The sequence below is a fragment of the Panthera leo genome, chromosome D3, assembly GCF_018350215.1.
Source record: "Panthera leo isolate Ple1 chromosome D3, P.leo_Ple1_pat1.1, whole genome shotgun sequence".
Taxonomy (NCBI): Eukaryota; Metazoa; Chordata; class Mammalia; order Carnivora; family Felidae; genus Panthera; species Panthera leo.
Window position 1 is genome coordinate 15,946,302 of NC_056690.1, and position 21,543 is coordinate 15,967,844.

The window sequence follows — 21,543 nt, forward strand, 5'->3', positions numbered from 1 at the left end:
TTCTGTTAGAGTTACCTAGTTGGAAAGTAGCCCAAAGATCATGGAGCCCAGCAATGTTTTCAATCACACAACCCCAAGTTGATTGCAAATATGCAGGGATCAGAGGTTGGTTTAAAAAAATTCTGAAAGGGAAACTCAGTGAACTTCCCTAACAGGGAAATCTCGTAGGAGAAGCTCAGTGAATACCGTGTCTCTCTGCATTGTCAGGGATAAGACAGAACCTCCAGGAAAACGCACTACCAATCCTCGGGGGACATGAAGATGCCCCTCATTGGCTGAGCTACACTAAGTATGTGCCTACTGCAGGTGCCTGCAATATGGCACCCTGGACTGACTCCTGGAACAGAGACATGAGTGGAGAAACCAGTGAAATCAGAATAAAGTTTGAAGTTTGATTAATAGTAATGTGCAAATATTAATCTTAGTTTTGACAAATGTGGCACCGTTATATAAGATGTTATAACATTAGGAGACGCTAGGAGAAGGGTATGTGGGAACTCTGTACTATCTTTGCAAGTTTTCTATGAACCTATTATTATTCCAAAATAAGGTTAATTAAAATTAAAAGACATTTTTTTAAAGCAAACATATTTCATGACACTCCAGAGCCACTGTACTGGGAGTCAGAAGCCCATAAAAGCCATCAGGATTTTGAAGAATCAAGATTCAGGGCAAAGGACGTGAAAAGACATTTTTCTAAAGAAGACAAACACATCAGGGAAATACAAATCAAAACCACAATGAGATACCACCTCACACCTGTCAGAATGGCTAAAATTAACAACACAGTAAATAACAGATGTTGGCAAGGATGTGGAGAAAGGGAAACCCCCTTACACTGTTGATGGAAATGCAAACTGGTGCAGCCATTCTGGAAAACAGTATGGAGGTTCCTCAAAGTTACAAATAGAACTACCCTACGATCTAGCAATTGCACTACTAGGCATTTACCCAAAGGATACAAAAATACTGATTCAAAGGGGTACATGTACTCCAATGTTTATAGTAGCATTATCAACAATAGCCAAATTATGGAAAGAGCCCAAATGTCTATCGACTGATAAATGGATAAAGAAGGTAATTGAAGAAGATATAAAGAAATGGAAAGACATTCCCTGCTCATGGATTGGAAGAATAAATATTGTCAAAATGTCAATACTACCCAAAGCTATCTACACATTCAATGCAATCCCAATCAAAATTGCACCAGCATTCTTCTCGAAACTAGAACAAGCCATCCTAAAATTTATATGGAACCACAAAAGGCCCCGAATAGCCAACGTAATTTTGAAGAAGAAGACCAAAGCAGGAGGCATCACAATCCCAGACTTTAGCCTCTACTACAAAGCTGTCATCATCAAGACAGCATGGTATTGGCACAAAAACAGACACATAGACCAATGGAATAGAATAGAAATCCCAGAACTAGACCCACAAACGTATGGCCAACTCATCTTTGACAAAGCAGGAAAGAACATCCAATGGAAAAAAGACAGTCTCTTTAACAAATGGTGCTGGGAGAACTGGGCAGCAACATGCAGAAGGTTGAAACTAGACCACTTTCTCACACCATTCACAAAAATAAACTCAAAATGGATAAAGGACCTGAATGTGAGACAGGAAACCATCCAAACCCTAGAGGAGAAAGCAGGAAAAGACCTCTCTGACCTCAGCCGTAGCAATCTCTTACTCGACACATCCCCAAAGGCAAGGGAATTAAAAGCAAAAATGAATTACTGGGACCTTATGAAGATAAAAAGCTTCTGCACAGCAAAGGAAACAACCAACAAAACTAAAAGGCAACCAACGGAATGGGAAAAGATATTTGCAAATGACATATCGGACAAAGGGCTAGTATCCAAAATCTATAAAGAGCTCACCAAACTCCACACCCGAAAAACAAATAACCCAGTGAAGAAATAGGCAGAAAACATGAATAGACACTTCTCTAAAGAAGACATCCGGATGGCCAACAGGCACATGAAAAGATGTTCAACGTCGCTCCTTATCAGGAAAATACAAATCAAAACCACACTCAGATATCACCTCATGCCAGTCAGAGTGGCCAAAATGAAGAAATCAGGAGACTATAGATGCTGGAGAGGATGTGGAGAAACGGGAATCCTCTTGCACTGTTGGTGGGAATGCAAATTGGTGCAGCCGCTCTGGAAAGCAGTGTGGAGGTTCCTCAGAAAATTAAAAATAGACCTACCCTATGACCCACCAATAGCACTGCTAGGAATTTACCCAAGGGATACAGGAGTGCTGATGCATAGGGGCACCTGTACCCCAATGTTTATAGCAGCACTCTCAACAATAGCCAAATTATGGAAAGAGCCTAAATGTCCATCAACTGATGCATGGATAAAGAAATTGTGGTTTATATACACAATGGAATACTACGTGGCAATGAGAAAGAATGAAATATGGCCTTTTGTAGCAACGTGGATGGAACTGGAGAGTGTGATGCTAAGTGAAATAAGCCATACAGAGAAAGACAGATATCATATGGTTTCACTCTTATGTGGATCCTGAGAAACTTAACAGAAACCCATGGGGGAGGGGAAGGAAAAAAAAAAAAAAGAGGTTAGAGTGGGAGAGAGCCAAAGCATAGGAGACTGTTAAAAACTGAGAACAAACTGAGGGTTGATGGGGGGTGGGAGGGAGGGGAGGGTGGGTGATGGGTATTGAGGAGGGCACCTTTTGGGATGAGCACTGGGTGTTGTATGGAAACCAATTTGACAATAAAGTTCATATATTGAAAAAAAATTTAAAAAAAAGTGGTAGATACACACACACACACACACACACACACACACACACACACAGGAATATTACTCAGCCATCAAAAAGAATGAAATCTTGCCATTTGCAACAACGTGGATGGAGCTAGAGTGTATTATGCTAAGCGAAAAAGTCAGTCAGAGAAAAGACAAATACCATATGATTTCACTCATCTTCGGAATTTAAGAAACAAAACAGATGAACATATGGAAAGGGGGTGAGAAGAGAGGAAAGGGAAACAAACCACAAGAGACTCTTAACAATGGAGAACACAGGGTTGATGGAGGGAGGTAGGTGGGGGATGGGTTAGATGGGTGGTGGGTACAAAGGAGGGCACTTGTAATAAGCACTGGGTTGTAAGTGATGAGTCACTGAATTCTACTCCTGAATCTAGTATTATACTATACATCAACTAACTAAAATTTAAATAAAATTTGAAAAAAAGAAAAAGAAGACATATAGATGGCCAATATGTATATGAAAAGGTGCTCAACATCACTAATCGTCAGGGAAATGCAAATCAAAACCACAATGAGATACTGCTTCACACCTATTAAGATGACTGTGATCAAAAAGCCAAGATAACAAGAGTTGGTGAGGATGTGGAGAAAAGGGAATTCTTACACACTGTTGGTAAGAAGGTTAATTGTTACAGCCACTAAGGACAACAGTACAGAGGTTGCTCAAAAACTAAAAATAGAACTACCATATGATCCAGCAATCCCTCTTCTCGTCGAACACCCAAAGAAAATGCAATCAGTACCTCGAAGAAAGATCTGTGCTCTCCCGTTCATGGCAGCATTATTCACAATAGACAAGATATGGAAACAATCTAAGTGTCTATCAACGGATGAATGAATAAAGAATTTGTAGTATGTAAACACACACACGAGACAATATCACTCAGTCTTGAAGGAAGAAAGGAAAGGAAAGGAAAGGAAAGGAAAGGAAAGGAAAGGAAAGGAAAGGAAAGGAAAGGAAAGGAAGGACGGGGTGCCTGGGTGACTCAGTCTGTTCAGCATCTGACTCTTGATTTCTGCTCAGGTTATGATTTCACGGTTCGTGAGATTGAACCCCACATCAGGGTCTGCGCTACAGCACGGAACCTGCTTGGGATATTCTCTCTCTGTCTCTGTCTCTCTCTCTCTCAAAACTAAATGGATAACCATTAAAAAAAAAAAAAAAGGGGCGCCTGGGTGGCGCAGTCGGTTAAGCGTCCGACTTCAGCCAGGTCACGATCTCGCGGTCCGTGAGTTCGAGCCCCGCGTCAGGCTCTGGGCTGATGGCTCGGAGCCTGGAGCCTGTTTCCGATTCTGTGTCTCCCTCTCTCTCTGCCCCTCCCCCGTTCATGCTCTGTCTCTCTCTGTCCCAAAAATAAATAAAAAAAACGTTGAAAAAAAAAAAAAAAATTAAAAAAAAAAAAAAAAAAAAAGATTACAGAGATAAAAAGGCAAGGCAAGAAAAGACTATTTGAACAGCATCTAAAGAAAACTGTATCAAATCTTTCTAAAAGCAAAAAAGAAAATAGCCCTGAAAATATACTATTGATTAAAAGCCCTGAACCTTGTAAGATTTGGGGATTGATGCCTGAAGATTAGAAAAATTAAGCAATGTGGCTCCCAGAAGAAAAACAAATTTGCTAAGGCAGATTTATAAAAATGTAGCCTACTTAAATATTTGGGCAGGTTAGAGAAACCATCAAAATGGCTTTCAACTGGAAAACACTGGGAAACAGTGGAAAACACTCATCATATATTAGGATTACAACATGGCTTGAACTAGAAGTCTGGTTTTGACACCTAGAAATGGATTCCACTCCCCACCTCCCCTCATCACCAAAGATAAAACACTCAAACAGGGTCACCTGGGTGGCTCAGTGGGATGAGCGTCTGACTTTGGCTCAAGTCATGATCTCACGGTCCATGGGTTTGAGCCCCGCATCGGGCTCTGTGCTGCAGCTCAGAGCCCAGAAACTGCTTTGGATTGTGTCTCCATCTCTCTCTGCCCCTCTCCTGTTCATGCTTTCTCTCTCAAAAATAAATAAATATTTTTTAAAAATTAAAAAAAACAAAAACAACCCACTCAGACCCACTGCTTTCCTACTGGCCCTAATCTATGCTAATCATTGGCACATTCAGTCAACATATCCAAAAATAAAAAATGTTTTAAAAAAATCAATTTGTTTTTTTTTTTAAGTTTATTTATTTTTGAGAGAGAGAGAGTGCGTGCACAAGTGGGAGAGGGACGCGGTTGTGTGTGTGGGGTGGGGGGGGGGGGGGAGGGGTCGGGGGGGCTGGACAGAGGATCCAGAGAAGGCTCTGTGCTGACAGCAGAGAGGCTGATGCAGGGCCCAAACTCACCAACTGTGAGATCATGACCTGAGCTGAAGTTGGATGCTCGATCGGCTGAGCCACCCGTGTGTCCCCCAAAATCACCAATTTGTAAAAGCCCAAGCATTTTGGTTTTGTCAATAATAAATCAAATCTCTGTTTTTAATGAATTTCATTTGCACTAATTGATTCCAAAGCGATGTATGTATGAATGAATCTGCTGTGTGTGTCTATGTTACAGATTTTACAGGCTTGCAAGCAAAGACAAAATGTTTCCGGGGAAAACATGAACACAGAGAGGCATTTATGGGTTTCGTGCAGGCTTGGCCATTTGCAGAGCAACCTGGCACTTTGCCTCATTTTTGAGCCTTTTTTCCCAATCTGTGAAGGAAATACATACGTCCACTTTTCCTCTTAGAAGAAACTCTGTCAAACCAACCGGCAACCCTTGAACTCCATCAGTCTGTTCTTCTAACTTACTGAGAGATGATGTGAAGGCCACTTAAGCACAGAGTTTGATAAATGACCCCATTCTGTGCAAACAATTTTAAAGAAGAATTACCACTTACAGACAGCTACATCATTAGCCCTTTCTATCCCTGGAGATAATTGAGGCCCTTATTTATATAATTTATACCACCTTCTGCAGGCCAGAATAATTTCAGAACATTCTTAAGTGTTTACACTTAATCTGAACACCAGAAAGGAAGGACCGCAGCCCTACTCACAGTTACGAATGTTATTCCAGTCGATTTTGGAGAAGAAAGGGTGGCAGCAAAGGCCTTCAAACTTCAGTCTCTCTTTCTGGCCACACAACAAACTCTGAATCAGATCAAGTAATTCGCTGCTAACTTTTGGATCATCTGGAAACTTCAAAAACCGCTATTCCAAAAAAATAATAATTATTATTTCCTTAGCAAATTCAGTTTCTCATGTCCCCCCAAAAAAGTATTTCTCATATATGCAAGTTTCTTTTTGTTAAAAGGAGGAAGTTTTGTGCCCTCTTAACTTTGGACCAAAGGCATGTTCCCAAAATAAATGGCTTGTTCACATCAATAGGCCTAGTTCCTTTGCAAGAGTTCAATATCCTTCATGATTTGACCTCGGTCCTCTCTCTTGTCTCATGTAGCTACACTCCCCATCTCACTCTTTGCTGTCCAACAATGATGAGCTATTTAAAGCTTCCTGAACAAATCATGCTGTTCTCTCTGCCTAGAACGCCCTCCCCAGCCCGCACCCCTCTTCCACCAGATCACTGCCCAGCTCCACCACCCACCCCCCCGCCCCGTAATCTACTTCTACACAAACACAGTGCACTGTGATTTCCGTGTGATAACAGGGAAAGAAGGCAGAGAGAGCCTTCTGCTCGCTCAACACTGTAAACCTGGTACCTAACCGTGCCTGGTGCCATTCTCTCATCACTGAACGAATGAACTGAAATGAAGGAAATAAATGGGCCCCAAGAATCATCTAAGGGAAAACTTGAACTCAAGAGGAGACTCAAGCATAACAAGTAATATATATATATGTATTAAGCATATAAAATATGAAAATACACATTAAGCATTCCAGAAAGATGAAGTTGGGTGAGTTAGAAAAAAAACTGAAATTTCTCTTCTTCCTTTCAGTTGAAACTAAAACATACATATCTATCATATCCTAAAGAAATGAGCTTAATAGGGGCACCTGGGTGACTCAGTCGGCTGGGTGTCTGACTCCTGATTTCGGCTCAGGTCATGATCTCACCGTCATGAGATTGAGCCATATGTCAGGCTGTGTGCTGACAGTGTAGAACCTCCTTAGGATTCTCTCTCTCTCAAAATATTAAATAAACATTAAAAAAAAGAGAAATGGGGGGGCACCTGGGTGGCTCAGTCAGTTAAGCGTCCGACTTCGGCTCAGGTCACAATCTCACAGTTCGTGGGTCTGAGACCCGCGTCGGGCTCTGTGCTGACAGCTCAGAGCCTAGAGCCCGCTTCGGATTCTGTATCTCTTTCTCTCCTCTACCCCTCCCCCACTCACACTCTGTCTCTCTCTCTCTCTCTCTCTCAAAAATAAATAAAAAAAATTTTAAGAGAAATGGGCTTAATCTATTAGAATATACACTTATTAGAAAATAGTTTTAATTCTACTTCATATACATTCCTGTATTTCTAATTCCTGCCCCCATTTCAATTTTACTGCCATATTTGATAGCCAGTCATACCGAGAAACAGCATAGCATAACATCAAGAGCATGGACTTCCAAGCCAGACTGACTGTGTTATTCTAGGCAAGATGGTCTTGCTTAACCATTGTGTGCTTTGGTTTCCTCATCTGTAAAATGGGAGTAATGTCTACCTCTTCCATTGTTTGAGGATTAGCCGAGTTAATGAACCATATTTCATCAAGTCTAGGACTCAGTTATTCCCTTAACAGCACTGAAATAAAAATGCATTTTATAACCAACGAAATATCATAGATTAATTGGCAACAGTTTCTCTTTTTTAACGTTCCCTAAAATAATGGCATAGGCTTACAATGACTGGCAGCTGAGAGTCAATAAAACACAATCACTAAAGCGCTTAGGACAGCTTTTGGCACAAAGTGCTTTATAAGTATTTGCTGTTGTTATTATCCAGCACTACTGATTTACATTACAAAGGTTCACTTGTACATTTTTAAATGACAGCTCTCAATATTACTTCAAAATCTACTAATGGCTCTTTACCTGGAAATTCATGATGTTATTGAAGGTTCTGGCTGACGTTCCCTCAGTGAATGGGGATCTTCCATAAACCATCTCATAAGCAATAACTCCCACTGACCACCAGTCACAATCCAGACTATAGACGCCTTTTCCGTCCCCATTCATCACAGTCAACACTTCAGGGGCCATGTAATCTGGGGTCCCAATCGGGAGTTTTGCGTTCACCTGGAAACCCATAAGCAAAATGAACACAGCAAAACTTTCAATTATTCTCGAATAGATTGCCGACAGCCACGTTTCAGACACAGGCTGATTTGCCACTGATTACTATTCTCCCAGGCACTTAAACCTTCTGTCAAGTGGCACGCTGTCAGGAAATGCAAGCGATTTACTAATTAAAAAAAAAAAAAAGTACATAATATAATCCAAAGGCAAAAGGGCAAGAGTTGTTGATGATATACGCCCTTTGGTTACACAAATGAGAATTGGGGAAAGAACGGAAGGTGTCTTTCCTGATACATGTTACACAGTATTTCTCTTACTTATGAAAACAGCAAAATGATAATAAATCCTAAAGACGAATCTATAAGATCTATCTACCCATTATTAAAACCTGGCAGCTAGCTGGGGCAACACGATATTGCAAACGCATTGTATCTCAAGTTTAAATATTTGGAATCAACATTCCTACTTCAAGCCACCCACAGGGCAAGACATGATAAGTATCTTCCACCAGAGACCAATGTTAATGAGTTCATTTCCCTCACCCCAAACTCCTGTTCCTGTGGTTGCCTCCCCACTGTTCAGAAATCCACAGCCCTCCAATCCAGTGGCACTCAAGCACCCAACCCTCGCAAAGGTTAGGACAGTGTAGTAGGTCTTTTTCTAAAGCTAAATATATCCCATTTAAAGAACTGTCCTTTCTTCTGAGAACTTGTCCTTCCGACTGTTTTAGTGGTTACATGTCCTTTGTTTCTTGAAATGAGGCCTGATAAAAGACTTTCTGCCCCCTACCCCCTTCCCTTCCTAGACAACAGAGGAAGTCAGCAACGTTTTCAGCCTTCAAAATTATTTTGAAGTCTTACTGAGCCATGAAATTTGAAGGCTAAGGATCACCTCTCTGACTTCTTCCCTATCAACACAGAAAGGGCCTGATGTTAGTCATATACTGTGTTGACCAATAATCCTACAGCCGTCCAATAGCCCTGCCTTTAAAGAGGTTTCTCTCGGGGCGCCTGGGTGGCTCAGTCGGTTGAGCGTCCGACTTCGGCTCAGGTCACGATCTCGCGGTCTGCGGGTTCGAGCCCCGCGTCGGGCTCTGGGCTGATGGCTCGGAGCCTGGAGCCTGCTTCCGATTCTGTGTTTCCCTCTCTCTCTGCCCCTCCCCCGTTCATGCTGTGTCTCTCTCTATCTGAAAAATAAATAAATGTTAAAAAAAAAAAAAATTTAAAGAGGTTTCTCTCACATCAGCAGTTACATGGGCAGAAACGAACTTTCTCCCTATTAAAGGATGTCGAGTGCCCCTGAGTGACCTTAGATATTTTGTAGGTATGGCCACACCTCTTTAAGGCTGGGCTTTATATTAAGAAAGGCAATTTGCTTTGCTTTGTTTTGACCAGAAACTTAGTCCCCTTCTCTAGGGACAGACACCCAAGCTCTTCCAGCTCATAACTTTAATCTTGTCCATTCCTCTGCCCCAAAGACCCACGATTATAGGAAACAGACCCACTCTCCCTACTCCTTCTCTTTTCACCCCTTTTCTCAAGCCCACCATAGGTTTTCCAAACCCTAAATCCAGACAGCAGTGTGATGCTGTTATTCTTTACACCAGTCATCTGTTGCTTTGGGCAACAGCATTTCCACTGGGAGGACGCCTGGCTGGCCCAGTCAGCAGAACATGCAAATCTTGACCTCGGAGTTGTGAGATCGAGCCCCACACTGGGTGTAGAGATCACATTAAAAAAAAAATAAAATCTTTAAAAAAAAAAAAAAAAGAATCTCCACTGCGAGTACCCACTGGGAAAGCTGGACAGTCATACCGCCCAAGAAAACCAAAGGCCATTGTTGATAGACAAAAGTGGGGAGAAAGGATACCACATCTGGTCTAAGACAGGGTACCTTACGCTTGAGGAATTGAAAGTAGCTTAAGTCAAGAGGAAGCCTCGATGCTGGGGAACCTGAGCTAAGACTTCTATTTTTTTTTGATATGAAATTTATTGTCAAATAAGTTTCCATACAACACCCAGTGCTCATCCCAACAGGTGAAGACTTCTATCTATCTTTTAATGTGCATGTAAATGTTAATGAGCTCAGCACAGGATTCAGATTAAACTACAGGGTTTTAATAAAAACCCTCAATATTGACAATGAGAAATAAAAGTATTTTTTAAATACGAAAACAAGAGGAGAAAAACTGCAATGTCATCACTGATTAAACGCTTACCCTTTATGCCTAATTACCTTGCAGAACCATTAATATGCAATCCTCAAATATGCACTGCTTGCACTTGCTGGGTTTTATTTTATTATCACACTAGATTGTTTGGAAATATTCAGTTCTCCTTGTTTGCAGCGCACGGGGATTGGTCACTTGTTCACAACCAAAGAGTCGAAAGGAACTGGACTGGGTCACGTTATCAGCATGACCCAGCAAAGGGCGTAAGTCACCAATGCTTCATTTTCAAACTCATGATTAGACTTATCCAAGAGCGTCGGGTAACTCCCTAACTACTGCCCTCTAACAGATATATGATTATACACATTTATGTCTAATCACTTTATAATTTTCAAAATTTTAAGGAAAATATCCCTAGCTTCCCTTATGGACATCTCTGACATAAAGTACGTTAAGTACTTAATAGTAATTAACAAAGGCTTTTAATGACAATTTAATGACTGTTAAATTTCCATTAGCTACCAACCTCCAAGCACATTAAACCCATTTAACACGTAATACCACCATCCTGACAAGGATTTTGCAAGATGGTTTCACTCTCTTCTGGTGGGAATTCACAGCCAGCTAATCTGAGTGAGATATTAAAAGTGGAGCCATGTATTGTGGGCCAGCCTGCCTGACAGTACACCATCTGATAATTAACTAGTTAATTTTCACTGTATTGATAAGGAAGAAAATACACCAATTCAGCAGGAGACAATAAGAAAATGACTAGGAGACAGAAAACTGAGTTGTATTTCAGGAAATAGAGAGGTTAAGGCAAGAAAAAAAAAGGGGTAGATTAACTTAGATTCCTTTACAAGCAGAAAGCAGATGAGAAGTAAGAAAACCACCATCTGCCTCCTCCCAATCCCCTTCCCCTAAAATGCTTATTAAACATAAAACTATTTCAGGGCACCTGGGTGGCTCAGTAGGTTAAGCATCTGACTTCGGCTCAGGTCATGATCTCACAGTTCGTGAGTTCAAGTCCTGTGTCAGGCTCTGTGCTGACAGCTCAGAGCCTGGAGCCTGCTCCGGATTCTGTCTCCCTCTGCCCCTCCCCTGCTCATGTTCTCTCTCAAAGAATAAATAAACATAAAAAAAAATGTTTTTTTTTAAAAACTATTTCAACCTAACTTTCCCCATGTAGCTGCCCAGGGCAGAAAGGAGGGGGGGATGGGGGGCGTATCTCACTATGTTGTTCCTCTTGGGGAAAAGGAATAAAAGCTTTTCACTCCTACATAAATCTCAAAAAAGTCTATCTCCTATGAGTTTCCAACCACTAAATGAGGCTGATTAACACTTAACATGCTATACTGCTCTTTGTTTACAATCTCCTTACAAATGTTTGTGTGAGAGCTGAAAGAGACAGGTTGGAAGCTTCACTATTTGTCACTCTTTGAGATTCTAATAAGGTAAGGTGGGTGACCAAAGTCACACTGCAGGTCAAAGGCATATCTCAGTTCAACAGCCAAACCTCTAGGCAGTATGGCCCCGTGTTAGTAAGGAGAATACTCCAAAGCAACATTCTGACTAAGCGGCTTGGAATAACGACAATGGAAGATGGAAAACCCTATAGATCTAAGAGTCACAAATACCTAAAATTCATAGATAATATTTGTGAGCAGTAGGGAAAGGATTAATTGATTTTGGGTGAGTAACATATATAAATTTCAGTAAATGTAGATTATATATGGTATATTTTGAGTACAAAAAATATTCTGAACCCCCTTTTCACCTAGGAAACATTCTACTTAAAGGAAACATGTGCTTAACCCACCAAAAATACAACATATATTTTTTAAAAAGTATAATTCGATATCCATACTCGACTTCACCTAGATTGTAGATTATTGGTCTTCCATAATTAAATGGCCTTTGCACTGAAAACAATGCTAAAAATTCCCTCCTACGTGCTTGTCACATTCTGGCCCTAAAAGTACAAAGTTCTGGAGAGGAGACTCTTCCTCCAAGAGAAGAGGAGATGACTGTTCTCACGTGTTGGACTGAGTGCCGTCTTTCCTTCACCAGACTAATCAGGGATTGAGCACTGAGCTGCAAATAAACCTGAGTGACCCTGGAGGGCTCCCCGGAAGTGAAGGTTGTTCCAATTAGAAGAACTGAAAAGGGTAGTCTGAAGCCCTAAAAAACAGAAATCTGAAATGAAGTAAAGTCCAGTCTCTCCATCAAGGGCTCTGAAGAAAGTGATTCCAGATGCACAGATCAGGCCTTACTTTATTCCCATTTATTTACCAAGTATTGACTTTGGACCACAATCTAGTTTTCCAAGTAGATTTTCTTATTGCAAGCACGTAGTGCTGGCTCTCATTAATAAGCTTTCTGATGTTTCTCAACTGGCTTGCAATCGTTCTCAACCAGGGGTGATTTTGTCCCCAAGAAACACTGAGCAATGTCTGGAGAGATTTCTGGTTTTCACAACTGGAGGGGAGGGTGTTATCAGCATCTAGTAGATATGTAGCTAAATATCCTAGAATACACAGGAGAGCCCCCTGCAACAAAGAATTACCCAGAGCAAAATGTCAGTGGTGTTGACCATGTACCTATGCTTCAATTATTAGACTATGTACCTATGTGTCAGTTTATTTCTAGATGCATGAGTTCATTACAGTCACTCATGCAATGTACAAGTTTTTCAATCCTAGATGATAAAACTTTGCATTACTTTTTTCCTCTGCTTTATTCCAGTAAATTCAAAACTTAAGTTTTCATACCTGTTTCTGAATTGCACATAATTTTTAAAACATAAAATGCTTTGATCCTATAACCGAATTCTCATTGTAATGATCAAGTAGAATCAATTACAAGAACATAATTTGGGAGGAGGGGAACCAGCACATAGGGAGACTGTTTCTCCAAGGATCTGAACACCAAGCAAATTATCTCAAGTAGGCCTCAGGTCTGCAGAACAGGGTGGCCAGCCCCTGGAGTGCAAAGAGTTAACATAACCCCAAGCCTTTTCCTAATATCAACCTAACAATATTCATCTTTCTTCCAAGGAACTTGAGCAAAAAAGGCAATTTTACATATTTCCCTTCATAAGGACTTAACTCTTAGAGGCTGGAGGGAAAGGGGGCATTTTAAAGAATAACCTCCCTAACCTCTGAATTTGTGCATTTTAACTAGAATCAGTATTTTACTGAGAAAGAATCAAATGCAAAGTTCCTAAGAATTTTGTCCAGGTCACCAAATGACTCCTTTGCAAAATAAGTCTTTAAGTCTAAGTTGATTTTCTCATAGACCTACCATTTTTTTGCATAGTTGCCATGAAAATTCACACTTTAGTATATACCAACTTTATTAGATTTTTTTTAATTTATATATATTTTTTTGCTTTGTCATCTTTTTCTAAAGTATTCTTGCTCTTGGTCTCAGCAGATACCCTCTTGCCTTCCCTTTTTAGCAGGTGGAATACAGCGTAATTTTTACCAAAGATCCAGGACATGGAAATACATTTTCAGCAGTAGGTTCTTAATGCTTAAGGATATTTGTTTAAATGTGCCAGTGATTTATTTCAATTTTGCTGCATAGGAAATAGAAATTTGAGATAAAGAAGATGATAGAAGGCAATCTATAATAAGGAAAATGAAAAGAAAAACAAAATAAGCATTTTCCCTTTTTAACCAAACTATTAAGGATGTTCCTAAAAATGTTTTGTAGGGTATTAACAGATGTTATACATAAAAGGGTGTCAAGATCAAGTAAGTCTGGGAAACAGCTCCTATCCCCCTATCCCCACCCATGGAGAAATCCTGCCATATACTGGCAGATGAAGATTCCAAAATGTTGCTCAAAGTTTTCCCATATTTTCCAAATTTACAAGGACCACAGAACACTTTGTAGCATAATCTCTATTAAGCTATCTTGCTCCATTTTGTTACCATCTTATTCGAGCTCATTTTAGCCGCTGATCCAAAATCCACAAGCTTGATGTGTCCTATTCGGTCAATGAGTATGTTCTCAGGCTTGACGTCTCTAAGAAAATCAGGGCCACAAATTAGTATTGTTTTTTCCACGCCAATCAGCAAGCAACTGTAAACCTAGGATATCAATTCAGCCAAGAATCTCAAGGTCTATGTTCTGCTATACATACCTCCTGATTGATAGATATAAATAATAAGCAAAACATTCTGCAAAACAAATTTAAGAAAAAGAAGGAGAAGAAAGAAAAGGAGGAGGATGAGAAGGAAGAGGAGGAGAAAGGGAAGTAGATGGAAATAGAAAAGAGCAGGAGGGAGAGAGGAAGGGAGGAGAAAGGAACAAATCTAAGTTATTAGATGGATTATTTCTCCTAGAGACACACATTTTACATTATGAAAGCAACAAGGGGATTTGCCTAAGGTCATGTAGCAAAGTCAATGGAAAAACCTGAGATTCTATTCGAGGTCTCATGACTCCTGGCCTAACTGTGGTTCCATTCCCACAACGTTCTCGGAGGTACATAAAACGTCACATGAGCAAGGATGTAAAAAAACATTTTTCAACAGAGGGTGGAACACCTGTGTGAATTACTAACTAATTCTATAAGGTCAGAAGTACAACTCCATGGGATTCTGCCCCTACATGGTATGCCAGTTCCTTCTGCAAATCAAATTCAGTTCTTCTACCATGTAACCTGAAGAACCCACGCAAGAGTTCTCAGTCTTATCAGCTACATTAACAGATCTTATTAGCAAACTTGAGAACGTTATAATTATAGATCTATTTCACTGCTGAATGAGTAAGCTGAAAGGTCTGCCATTTTGGAAAATATACTTTCAGCCATTTACAGTTAGGACTGGTTAAAATTTGGGGGTGTCTGGGTGGCTCAGTCGGTCGAGCGTCTGGCTCTCAGTTTCGGCTCAGGTCATGATCTCATGGGTTCACGAGTTCAAGCCCCGCATCGGGCTCCACACTGACAGTGCGCAGCCTGCTTGGGATTCTCTCTCTCTCTCCCTCTCTTTCTGCCCCTTCCTACACACTCTCTCTCTCACTCTCTACCCCAGAATGAATGAATAAGTAAATAAATAAATAAATAAATAAACTTAAAAAAAAAAAAAGACTGGTTAAAATTTGGAGGGAGCATTATTTTGATGCTGAAATCATTCATCCATTCATTCATTCTACTGTGGGACTTGTTAGGTGATACAGATAAATTCTCAGTATACTACCTGAGTCTCACTTACCGATGCACATATCCCATCTGATGAATGCTGTGAACAGCCAAAATCAATTCGGCTAGGTAAAACTGAATCGTATTTTCATCTAATTGGTCCTCGTATCTGTTCAAAAGTGACAGCAAGTCCCCTCCAGGCTGATATTCCATGACCTGTATAGAATACCAAAGTTATTAATTCTTCATACACCCCAGAAGGGAATGTCTCAATTAGAGCCTCAAATGCTGCCTGACGTGTTATAATTACAACATCTCCACAAAGCAACCAAGATGTGAGAGACGTATTGTAAGTCACGTAGGATGAGATCCCTGCCCTAAGGAAATTACATCCAATACCCAAGAGAATCACTATAATGAAAGACTAGTCCCAGACACCACGCACAGTGTTTGCAAGGTAAGCTTGAAAAGCTGAATTAAATCCACCCACTCACCTACCCACCCACCCAAGTTGACACCCCAGACATTCCCTAGGATTCGGTACACAGTGTAGATGGAAATTGCTGGAGGGCAACAAACCCTCTGGCATCCCTTCTGTATTTCTCTCGGCACCCAGCAGAACACAGGAAGGGTGCACCAAATGTGATACAACCTTTTCCTGCAACAGTCATCTGACCACATCTGTTACAAATTTAAATGTGAAATATATACTCTTTGACGTAATAATTCCACTTCTGACCACTTATCTCACAGGAACTTATAGTAGTTTGTAGATCAATAAGACACACAGATTCACTGCAGCATTGCTTGCGACACAGGAGAGAGAAAAAGCCTGGAAATCACCCAAATATCCATCATTAAGAAATTCCTGAAATATGACATATCTAAACCATGGGAGAAGATGTAGATATGAAAAATGAACAGACTCCCTTTATTCATACTGCCGTGGAAAGCTGCCCATGATAATATAAAGTGACATACAGGATAAAGTACAACCTCTTTTTTCTGATAAAAAAATTATTACATTTGTTAACATATACATGATATTATGTTTGAGGCCGGTTTGCCTGGGTGGCTACAAACTGCAGCCTGGTGACTTAAGCTCTCAGCCTTTCAGTTTCATCCACTGTAAAATGAGGATAAGACTAATTCCCTCGCAACACCCTGCCTGGCACCAACAAGGTCTTCAACTGCCAGTCAGGAGTCTTCCTTTCCCGACCTTCGCTGCATAATCCTTTCCTGGCTGGGAGAAGCCGGGACACATTTCGACCACTCTTACTCAGCTCTCTCTCTCGTCCTTTGCTCTGATTTCCCATTTTGTGAGCCACACTATAAACGTCTTTTGTTTTAAGTTGTCTCAAATCCTATCTGGAAAGAGGCAAGATCCAAATAAACATCTTAAAAAAAAAAAAAAAAAATACTAAATCTCTCCAGCTACTGCATTCCAGAAGCCAATTTTGGGATGTGAATTCTCTCCCTCCTCCTCCAAACTCCTGTTTGCTTTTGGTGCAGAATTAGAAGAAAGCTCTAGTCGCGTGAGACATGGAGCATCTGTACATTCCGCAGAGGCCCCAGGCTGGTCCAGCAAAGATTCTGCCCAGCACCGAGTCAACCCTACCCCAGAGACCCCTGGAGGAGCCAGTGACCTGCATGTCCTCCCCAAGGGCTCCGGGTCACCCGGGAGTCTCCCCCACTCACGTGGCATCTTGCATGGAGCAGAGAGTCAACCAGACACTGGACAATTTGAAGAGTAAGGTTCCATTTGCACTGTAATTATTGGGGAAAAAACGATTTATGAACTAACAAGAAGGGTGAAGTGTAGAAGGAGTGGCGGCTAAAATGCAGCCTTTATTGCCCGAAAGTTCACAGCAGATTGAAAGCTACCAGTCCCAGTCCTAGAAGAACCCACAGGAGCCACCTGGCTGCCTAAAGCTCGCCCACTCATCCCAACCTGGTTCTCCACAGGCCCTAGTTATGTCGGTGAGTGTTAATTTTTTTTTTCAACGTTTTTTATTTATTTTTGGGACAGAGAGACATAGCATGAACGGGGGAGGGTCAGAGAGAGAGGGAGACACAGAATCGGAAACAGGCTCCAGGCTCCGAGCCATCAGCCCAGAGCCTGACGCAGGGCTCGAACTCACGGACCGCGAGATCGTGACCTGGCTGAAGTCGGACGCTTAACCGACTGCGCCACCCAGGCACCCCAGTGAATGTTAATTTTTACATCTGTTTTAAACATATATTGCCATTAAAAAGGTCTTAAATGCCCTCTCCCCTCCCCAAAAAAATCACCAGTAACAACAGAAGTACTCATGCTTTTAGAACGGAAACATCTTAAAATAGGAACAATGCATATTTATGACGATACATCGCAGTTAAAAACTTTCCAACCTGGCTCTATTAAAGATGTGAAAAATAGGGGCGCCTCGGTGGCTCAATCGGTTGAGTGTCCAACTTCGGCTCAGGTCATGATCTTGCAGTTTGTGAGTTCGAGCCCCGTGTCAGGCTCTGTGCTGACAGCTCAGAGCCTGGAGCCTGCTTTGGATTCTGCGTCTCCCTCTCTTTGCCCCTCCCCTACTCATGCTCTCTCTCTCTCTCTCAAAAATAAACATTTTTAAAAACTTTTTATAAAAAAAAAAGATGTTAAAAAGAGAATGGCTGTAAGTTTAAGGATGACAAAGTCAAACATATAGCACCCACTGGCAACTTTTAGGAGCTCACAAACTGACCGCTCTGTAATACTTCACAACTTCGCAACTATTCCTAGAGACTCTATTTTGTAATGACCAGTAAAATAGTTCAGAAAATAAGAACCATCTCTTAAAAGGCAAAAAGATATGTATTCTGTGTGCTTATTCAGAAGATCCAATTTCCTGAGCTGAAAATCCCCACCAAAACTAAGATCAGTCTTTTCTGAGTCAAACAACTTTTCATTTCTTCTAAACCAGGGTTGATTGGGAAGACAAGTGACAAAAATTACAACAGCTGCGAGGCAGCATGTTCCACAACATGGGACAAAATAGACACGAAATGACAAACCCCTAAATAGACTGGGTCCTTATCAAAGAACTAATCAGGCTTGAGCCACCAACACGATCCCACATTACCACCCTAAAAATTCAAGTGCCCACCGTTAGAGAACACAATTTGGACATTTACTGAGTAAGTCTGTTATCCCCATCCCAAAGCTATCCTGCTGGGGTACAGTCGCTCATTCTGCCAAAATGGGGAACAGGGCTTGTGTGTGGTCAACTCAAGCTTAACCAATCATCTTGCTGTTAAGCTTAGACATATAGAACAGGACTTGGGCACTTTCAGAAAACACCTCTGGACTTTTAAAAATGGTACCAAAGCAAGAGGCTCCAAAAGCATCATCAAAAGTCAAAAATTAAGGGGCACCTGGGTGGCTCAGTTGGTTAAACATCTGACTCCTGATTCCGGCTCAGGTCACTATCTCATAGTTTGTGAGATCGAGTCCCATGTCAGGCTCTATGCTGATGGTGTGGAGCCTGCCTGGGATTCTCTCTCCCTCTCTCTCTGCCCCTCCCCAGCTTGCTCGCGCTCTGTCAAAAAATAAACATAAAAAAAATTTTTAAAACAAAGTCACAAATGAAGAGCCTTTAAATCTCCTTACCGGATGGCTTGCTATGAACTAAACACCAGGGTCAGAAGAACACGATAAACCATTAAAGGCCAAAGTCACCACCCAGGCTGTCCCAGAAAACCCATTCACAGCACCTGCTTTTGTCCAAAAGTGTGACTCCGTCCAGGACTCTGACTACTCAGAGATGCCTGGTGAGGCACTGATACCCCCAAAATGTGGCTTGTCAAACCTGCCTGTCCATCAGAATCACCCAGGGAGGTGTTTTTGAAAAACAGAAAAAAACACATTCATCAAAAAAAAAATTTTTTTTTTGAGTGCCTGCTGTGTGTCAGGCACTATTCTAGATATAAGGAAAACAGCAGAGAGTAAAACAGACAAAAGTCCTTTGCCTTCATGGAGCTGGAATTCTAGAGGAATGAAAAATAGCGAACATTAAGCAGTATGAAAGGGTAAAGTAGGTTTCATTCTCACCCCAACCGGTTATTCAGGGAGCTTGTTAAAAATCCCAGTGACCGTGGGTGAGGTCCAGACACCTGCATTTTTAAGGAGCCACCGGGGTGATTCTGACGCAGCCAGCCCAGCACTGTACTGAGACCCGCTGCTGAGGAAGTTGTGGAGACAACGTGGCTCCCTGCTTCAAGCGGGTGAAAAGTTTCTACAGCAAGAGGTGCCCTTGATACAGCCAACACTCCTGCTGCTTGATGTGTTTTTCAATGACTACCTACAGCCTTTCTGACCATCACGACGAGATCACCAGCAACAAAGAGCCGGAAGGTAACCAGTCCGTCAGCACAGAGGCAACAATCCTCCACGGATGGATGAGACATGTGCCTGCCCGCAACGACCAGCTGCAGGTCACCCAAATGGCACTCACCAAGGCATGGTAATCAAAGGCTGGGCGACGGGAGGAGGAAAAGGGCCCTATAGGGAAACAGCCCTAAACAATGCGGCAGCCCTGCAGATGGCAGAGAAAGCACAGCAGCTGACAAACAAGCCTGGCTTGGAGCTATCACAGACTTGCTCTTTTAAAGCAAAGACATTCAGGCCAACAGAGACAAACCCTTCTAATGGCAGCAGCTGCAGATACTAATTAAAGGGCAAATCTTACATGTGTTCGGTTTGGAAGGAGTAGAGGCCTCTCTGTTGGTGTTTGCAGCTACACCCCAAGTACAGGGATAGCAAGGGATAGCAATGCCCATCAGTTGTGTGGCATTTGAAACAAAGGACAAGAGTGTGTGTGTGTGTGTGTGTGTGTGTGTGTGTGTGTGTGTATGCGCACGTGCACATGAATGCACATACATGCACACCTGCATGCGCTCATATCCATATGTGGGGAAGGGGTGAGTATTTAATAGTCCTTGTACCCTATTCCAATTTGCACAGGGTGTCATTAGAAGCATGCTGTGCTGGCCACCCTTTCAGCAACGTGCCCTTGAAATGCTTGCACTACAATCAGCCTGCCTGAAAGTGCCACGGAAATGTAACAATGGTGTTGGCATCGTTATCTGCCCTGTGGACTGTCCCTGATCTTTGGCATCTGGGAGGAAGGAAGGGCTTCTCAAAGCAGAGTGGTCCCTGGCAGGGACTCTAAATTATTCTTCATGAAAGGCAAGGTCACCAAGATAAAAAGAGAGAAGACCCTTTTTTTTTTTTTTTTTTTTTTTTTTTCAGAAAATAGGAATCCCAGCCTGATTCATCCATCTATTCAGAAAAATCCTCATTGAGCACTGAATCATCCAGCGTCTTGGCAAGAAACAGACTGCACACTCAAACTAGGTAACTGAGGACATGAATTAATGAAGCACCCTGCCCTGGTGAAGAACCCTGGGGCTAGTTAAGAGCTGGGGAGTAGGTACCACTTGTCAACCTGAAAGAGCAAAGAGCAAGGGACAGGATCTGAGAAACTTCACCATTGTTGAAGGAGCAAAAGGAGGAAGAAGTAGCCAGAAATTAACTGTAACTATAGCCGTAGGACCATGGTTCTCCAAGTGGGGCCCCCAGACTAGCAGCAGCATCACCTGGGACCTGGTTGCAAATTCTTGGGCCCCATCTTCAATCTACTAAGCCAGAAACTGGGACCATGGGACAAGACAAACTGGGACAATGGAACAAAATTGTGACGACTAAGACTTTAAATGCATTCAGTTGAAATATGCCTCGAAAGACCAGGACATAAAACAACTATTTTGAAGGCACAAAGAACCCCTCCAAGGCAATAATATACTCAGCAACTGAATTGGGGTCAATAAGAGGTATTAATATCTCATTTCACCAATGAGAACATTGAAGCCGAAAAGGCCAATGACTCCAGAGAGACCAACCAAGGAAGAGTAATAAAACAAGAACCTATATTCTAAGTAACAGCTTCCTTCCGATGGGCAGCCAGCTTCCAAACCCAGGCTTCTGAAACAGCAACATGAGAACATGCTGGTGAGTTTTGAGACATGCCTGAAAACTGGATAATCTTTTCTGAGAGATCAAAACAGCACATGTCTCACTGTCAAAACTATCAGAAGCTGCCACATTTTACGAAAATAAACAATGAAGTTGTATTTGTTAACTCTCTCCAGACTCCCAGTGTCAGCAGAGGCT

The 21,543-nt window shown here is 41.7% G+C and overlaps 1 protein-coding gene across 14 annotated transcripts in view; it reads right to left on the bottom strand.

Moving 5' to 3' along the window:
* CIT (citron rho-interacting serine/threonine kinase) overlaps positions 1-21,543 on the bottom strand; it is a 168,862-nt gene that overhangs the window by 123,389 nt on the left and 23,930 nt on the right. For 7 of the 14 annotated variants that reach the window (XM_042911697.1, XM_042911694.1, XM_042911696.1 and 4 more), the window contains exons 6-10: positions 17,046-17,114; positions 15,421-15,563; positions 14,137-14,230; positions 7,825-8,028; positions 5,843-5,996 (exon numbers count right to left, since the gene is read on the bottom strand). In XM_042911697.1, coding sequence (XP_042767631.1) covers positions 5,843-5,996; positions 7,825-8,028; positions 14,137-14,230; positions 15,421-15,563; positions 17,046-17,114 — 664 coding nt within the window. The remainder of the gene's footprint in view (positions 1-5,842; positions 5,997-7,824; positions 8,029-14,136; positions 14,231-15,420; positions 15,564-17,045; positions 17,115-21,543) is intronic. The other 7 variants (XM_042911708.1, XM_042911707.1, XM_042911705.1 and 4 more) reach the window with 1 other exon arrangement.